Genomic DNA, 5,775 nt, shown 5'->3' with positions numbered 1-5,775 from the left:
TTCTGAGATGGTACTGGCCCTCCTCCACTTTCCTCTATTTAGAAATGGCTGAGAAATCGCTCTGTTCAGGGCCAGGCTGGGGAGTAGGTGGGACCTAGGGCTCTGCCACGTCCTTTCATGGGGGCATCCATATTGTTGCACCCCCAGCCTGAGTCCTCTCTCCCCTTCATGGCCAGGCCTGTCCCCTGGTCCACAGGGCTTCTTCCTGACCCACAGGCATCTTAGCAGCAGGCCTGGCCTTCACAGCCCAGACCATGACCAGTACCCTTCCCCAGAGTCACCCACCCAGCACCCTCAGAGCTGGCACCCTGGCCAGTGGGCACTCACCTTCTGGGTGATGTTATTCAGCTCCTTAATGAGCTCCCTGAGAGCCGTGAAGGGAGAAGGCACAGGGCCTGGGGAGGCGAAGCCACCAAAGCAGGTGAGAGTGATGACCAAGGTCAACCAGAGCGCCATGGAGCCCAGAGCCCAAATGAGAGGAGCCAGGAGCAGTCGCGTAGGCTGGCTTAAGCTGAATGGCTTGTGGCCTTGGTCTCTTGTGGCAGCTTTTATAGGCCCAAGTGGTGACGCTTCTCATTCTGGTCCCCGCTTTGGCGGGCACTATCTAGAAACCACATCTTTACTCTTCTTGATTTTACTTTGTGGAAAATCCAGCGTCACATAAAGGAAAAGTTTGATTTCTTGTGGACGTAGTATCTAGAGGGATCTGGGGCAGTTTCCAAGGTCTGGATGAACTTACTCAGGGGTAGTGAGAGGGCCTTGAGGGGAACCTGGTGTCAGCCCTGCCAGCTCGAACTCCAGCAGTCTTGCTTGGTGACCAACCCTGAGTGCCCGCCCGGGGTCTGTCCTCAGACCTATTTGGGTCACTATATGTGCTTGGGCAGACAGTGTTACGACCCTAGTCCACCAGGTATGGGAATTGGGGGATTTTATTTATTCAGTGAACTGGTCTCTTGCATTACCAAAGTATTACTTGCTTTGGATACAAAATACAAACGGAAAAAGGAGCAGAGTGAAGTTCACTTCTTTTGGTTCACCTGGTTCCCCAATAGCCCCAATGTAGGAAGGATTATAAAAGTTCAGATTCTCAGGTCTCCACTGAAAGATCCAGTCAGATTCGAGGATCTTCCTGGGACCTTTAGTTTTTAAGGCTGCTTTGATGATAACTAAGCACAGGCAGCTGGGACCCTGGGAACTTCCCCAGTCCTTGGGTGTGGACCTGTCCTGCTGGGACCCCCTTCAAGTGCCAGTTCTGTGGGAGGTAGCTGAGCCTTAGCCCAGTTCAGAGAGTGTGACTGTTCCCAGTGTCACTGAGACCTGGGGGACCACGTTTGCCCATCAGTCTTCATGGGACCAACCCCTGCCCTCAAGTTTCCCTTCTGCAGAATGAGGGACTGCTGAGTCCCCATGAGCAGCCCACCCTCTGCAGGGACTCTGGCAGGTAACCATTTTCCTGCTCTTCCCTCATTTCTCTAGAAGTCCTCCAGAAACCTTCACGACAGAGGCGGCAGCATTTGCCTGTTGGGTGCTGATGTCAAGCTGTCTCCCTCTCTGCTTCCTCCCCTAGACCTAAGCTACCTGCCCTTCCGGCCCCGCTCGCCACCCCTCACTTAGGCTCCTCTGTCACCCTCTACGGAGCTCAACCTCCAAAAAGGGTCTTCCAAGAGGTGCTGGAGCTGTCCCTTTTTCTCAGAAGCCTCATAGCCTTTGGGCCCTTTCCTCCCACCCATAACATAACCCCCCACTTCTCTTCTGTCCAAACCCCAAGCTTTCCACCCAATTGCCGGCCCTGATTGTGGAAGCCTGCGCCGCGTGGCCTCTCTGTGTCTGGCCTGCTGCCGCTTTGTGGGCCTCAGTATCCTCGTCTGTAGAATAGGCCCAGTGGCATCTCATGTGGGGTCTCTGTGATGGGGAAAGGAGTGGGGAACCACCATGGGCAGCGCAAGTCCCAGTGCCCTGCGCTAGGATGAGTCAACGCCTCCCCACTCCCCAGGACAAGCAAAACCCAGGCGGGGAGCTGTGGGAGGGGCGCCCCCGCGCGTAGGAGAAGGCGCCCGGCCCGGCGGTCGCGGCGATGCCCCGCGGAGATAGGGGCGCGGCCTTATGTAACGGGAGATGGGGCCGATATGCCTGCCGGCTCGGCGCTCGGCCCTCCTCCGCGGCCTCGGGCGGTGGCCGGTGCCGGATGGAGTGCTGAGGGCGCATCCCCGCTATCGGCAAAGCTGCTCGGCGCCGGCCCCACAGGTCGAAGGCCGGGCGAGGGGGCGGTGATGGGACCGCACGCCAGGCCGCCCGGGGCCTGGCTGAGCACGCGGGCCCTATGGGCCCAGAGCGCTCTGGCGGGGGCGTGGTGCAGGTTCAGCTGCCCGCACCTGGGCCGGGGTCCCCCTGGGGCCGATGACCCTGCGGGGGACGCAGCCGAGCTGCCCCGTCCCTCTTTTTGCCCTGCCACCGAGGGCGCCCGGGCCGCGCCTTCGACGGTGGCTCGAGAGACTCTGCCGGCCCTCAGCCACAGGACGAGCCCTGCCGGTCACGTCAACCTGTCTGTGTTGCTATTTCTTGATTTTCTGCGAGGCTCCATTCACCCTCCGATAATTGTAATCGACGCAAACTACAGAAAGGCTGCTCCAGCACTTGACACCTGTGGCTCGCAACTCCCCTACAGCCCGCAGCGTGGACCATCGGGTCTGGGGCTGACAGGTGCAGACCTGGCGTTCAGGAACCAGGAGGAGCCTGGCCCCCGGCGCGCCGCGCTGTTCCAAGAGGGGTAGGGTGGGGGGTGGGCACGGCTGGGGCTGCGACCACCCTTCCTGCGGACAAACCCGCCCTGCGCAAAGTTTCAGACAGCTTCCTTCTCCAATTTTCTCCAACTTTGGGCCCCTATTGGAAATAAAATACGTCCATTCTGTAGGAGTAGGGTTGGGGGAGTTGTTTCAATAACTTAAAATATCCAACTTATTCGATTTTTATTTGTATGGAAATTTTAAGTGCATGTAAAATTTTTACATCAAATAATTAAGGAGGTCGATAATGAAAAACAGCAGTTTTGAAAATCAGTTCTACATAGTCTCTTGCATTTCTGCACATCTTGTGAGTGAGGCACTGACTGCCTTACTTCGTTTCCTACTATCTTTTTAGGCGTAATAGCTAATGGCCTGAAGCAAAAGGCAGGCAGACCTACTGACCATTATTAAAAATTCCGGTTCTCTAAGCTCAGGCTTCATTTCCTGTAAGGCAACCCACTGAGTGTACAGGTTCTGGCTCTCTTGGCACTACTTTGTGAGGATTGGGATTCAGGGAACAAAGTAAAAAAGCTAATACTCATATTACTGATGTGAATAATAAACTGTTCTTTGTCTCAGATCCAAGAGTCTTGTGTGTCTTCTATCATCCATGAAAACTGTGAGAAACTAACTCATTAGCATGCAAGCAGGGTAAAATCTCAGCGTTCATTGTTGACAACAGCCCCCAACTTTTAATCTCTTCTCCAGAGGAACCATGATTTTAACTGTTTCTTTTGGTATTTACCTCCTCCTCATTTCTAAATTTCTTGATTGTCAGATGTAGCCATAATCTGTGGTCTACGATGGATGTTTATTTCTCTTGAGTCCTTGCCATTCTCCCACTTTAATCCTTCCTTTTCCCCATCCTACCAGTATACAGAGATCATAATTTGGGTCAGTCAAAAGCCTTGTTTACCGTTTACATAATTATATTAATATACTCACAGCCAAAGCACTACGATTATTTTTATTTTCTCTCAAAACTTTTTCCCTCTGGATTTAATAATTGTCTTGTTTTTCCATTTGCTTAGTTTTCTATGCTGATCTCAGTGATTTAACCCTAAATTCTTGGCCACTTATATAATCTCTTCTCAAGAGATTTGGGTAAATAAGATTTTCTCACAATTTCATCTCCCTAAGAAAGTCTTCCCTGGAGGCTGCTGACCTGCTGTGATATGGACAGCTGCCCGTTGACCGCCCCCCGCCCTCCGCTCCTCTATGCAGTGGTTACCCTGATGTCTTCTGTCACCATTGCCCTGGAATTCCTTGGCCTCTGTCCTATGTGACTCTCCTGTTTTTTGTATCCCAGGTCTTCCTCTTTCTTGAGGAGACACAGAATTCCTAATAAACACAGAATTCCAGGCAAGAAATAATTTCCTTTCAGAATCTTGAATGCCTGAGCTATTGCCTCCTGTCTTCCAATATTGCTGTTTAGAAGTCGGGAAGCTTTTTTTGAATCCAAAACTTTTCTCTGTCTCAGGAAATTTGTAGAAAATTTTCCTGGTTCCCATGTTCCAAATTTTACAATTATGTACCTTGGTGTCGTTCTGTTTTCATCTATGATAACACAAACACAGTGAGCCCTTTCAAACTGAAAATATGTTATTCAATTCTGGAAAATTGTCTTTTTAAAAATAAAAATTTCTGTTTTCATTTATTAAATTTTGTCGTCACTGGTTTTAAAACTTGGTTTTGTTTTTTAGAGTTTTAGATTCACAGCAAAATTACAGAGAGTTTTCATATACTCAAGGTCCCCACGCACGCACAGCTTCCCTCATTATCATCATCCCCCCACTGAGTAGTACATGTGTTACAAATGATGAGCCTTCACTGACACGTCATTATCACCCAGTCTATAGTTCACGTTAGGTGTACCGTCTATGGGTTTTAACAAGTGTATAAGGACATATCCACTGTTCTAGAATCATGAGTAGTTTCACTGCCCTAAAAATCCTCCATGCTCCACCTATCCATCTCTTTCTTCCTCTTTAACTCTAGACAACCACTGATCTGTTTACTGTCTCCATAATTTTGCCTTTTCCAGAATGTCGTATAGTTGGAATCCTACACTATTTAGCCTTTTCAGATCGGCTTCTCCCACTTAGTAATATGCATTTAAAGTTCTTCCACGTCTTTTTATGGCTTGATAGCTCATTTCTCTTTAACACTGAATAGTATTTCATTGTCTGGATGTATCATGGTTTATTCATTCACTTACTACTGAAGGATATCTTGATTGCTTCTAACTATTGATAATTGTGAATACAGTGCTATAAACATCCATGTGTAGGCTTTGTGTGGACATGTTTTCAGTTCGTTTGCATAGAGTATGTTTAGTTTTTGTAAGTGGAGGTGCCATTTTGCATTCTTACCAGCAATGAGAGAGAGCTCCTGTTGCTTTGCCTCCTCATGAGCACTTAGTGTTGTCAGTGTTTTGGGTTTTGGCCTTTCGAAGAGGTATCTCACTCTTGTTTTAATTTGCATTTCTCTGATGACATACAATGCTGAGCATCTTTTCATATGCTTACTTGCCATCATTGTATCTTTTCTGGTGAGGTATCTATTAAGGTCTTTGGCCCTTTTAAAATGTGGGCTGTTTGTTTTCTTATTGTTGAGTTTTAAGTGTTCTTTGTATGTATTGAATAACAGTCCTTTATCTGACAAGTCTTTTCCAATTATTTTCTCCCAGTTTGTTATGTCTTTATTCTCTTGACAGTGTCTTTGAAGAGCAGCATTTTTAAATTTTAATGAAGTCCAGCTTATCACTGATTCCTTTCATGGATTGTGTTACATGTAAAAAGTCATTGCCAACCCAAAGTCATCTACAATTTTTTCTATGTTTATAGTTTTGTGTTTTACACTTAGGTCTGTGATCCATCCATTTGAGTTACTTTTTATGAAGGGTGTAAGATCTGTGTCGAAGTTTTTTCTTTTACATATGGATGTCCAGTAGTTCTAGTACTATTTGTTAAAAAGATTATCTTTGCTCCAT

General features: G+C 48.1%; 1 protein-coding gene across 1 annotated transcript in view; it reads right to left on the bottom strand.

Annotated features, from left to right (window-relative positions):
- The window catches only part of IL13 (interleukin 13), a 2,631-nt gene extending 2,130 nt beyond the window's left edge, over nt 1-501 (bottom strand). The window contains 1 exon segment of the mRNA XM_011362285.1: nt 282-501. Within this exon segment, the coding sequence (XP_011360587.1) occupies nt 282-456 (175 nt within the window). The 5' untranslated portion in view covers nt 457-501.
- Between the last annotated feature and the right edge of the window lie 5,274 nt (nt 502-5,775).

The sequence above is a fragment of the Pteropus vampyrus genome, unplaced genomic scaffold (assembly GCF_000151845.1).
Source record: "Pteropus vampyrus isolate Shadow unplaced genomic scaffold, Pvam_2.0 Scaffold74, whole genome shotgun sequence".
Taxonomy (NCBI): domain Eukaryota; kingdom Metazoa; phylum Chordata; class Mammalia; order Chiroptera; family Pteropodidae; genus Pteropus; species Pteropus vampyrus.
The sequence above is the reverse complement of the archived record's forward strand: the minus strand, read 5'-3'. Positions and strand labels throughout refer to the sequence as shown.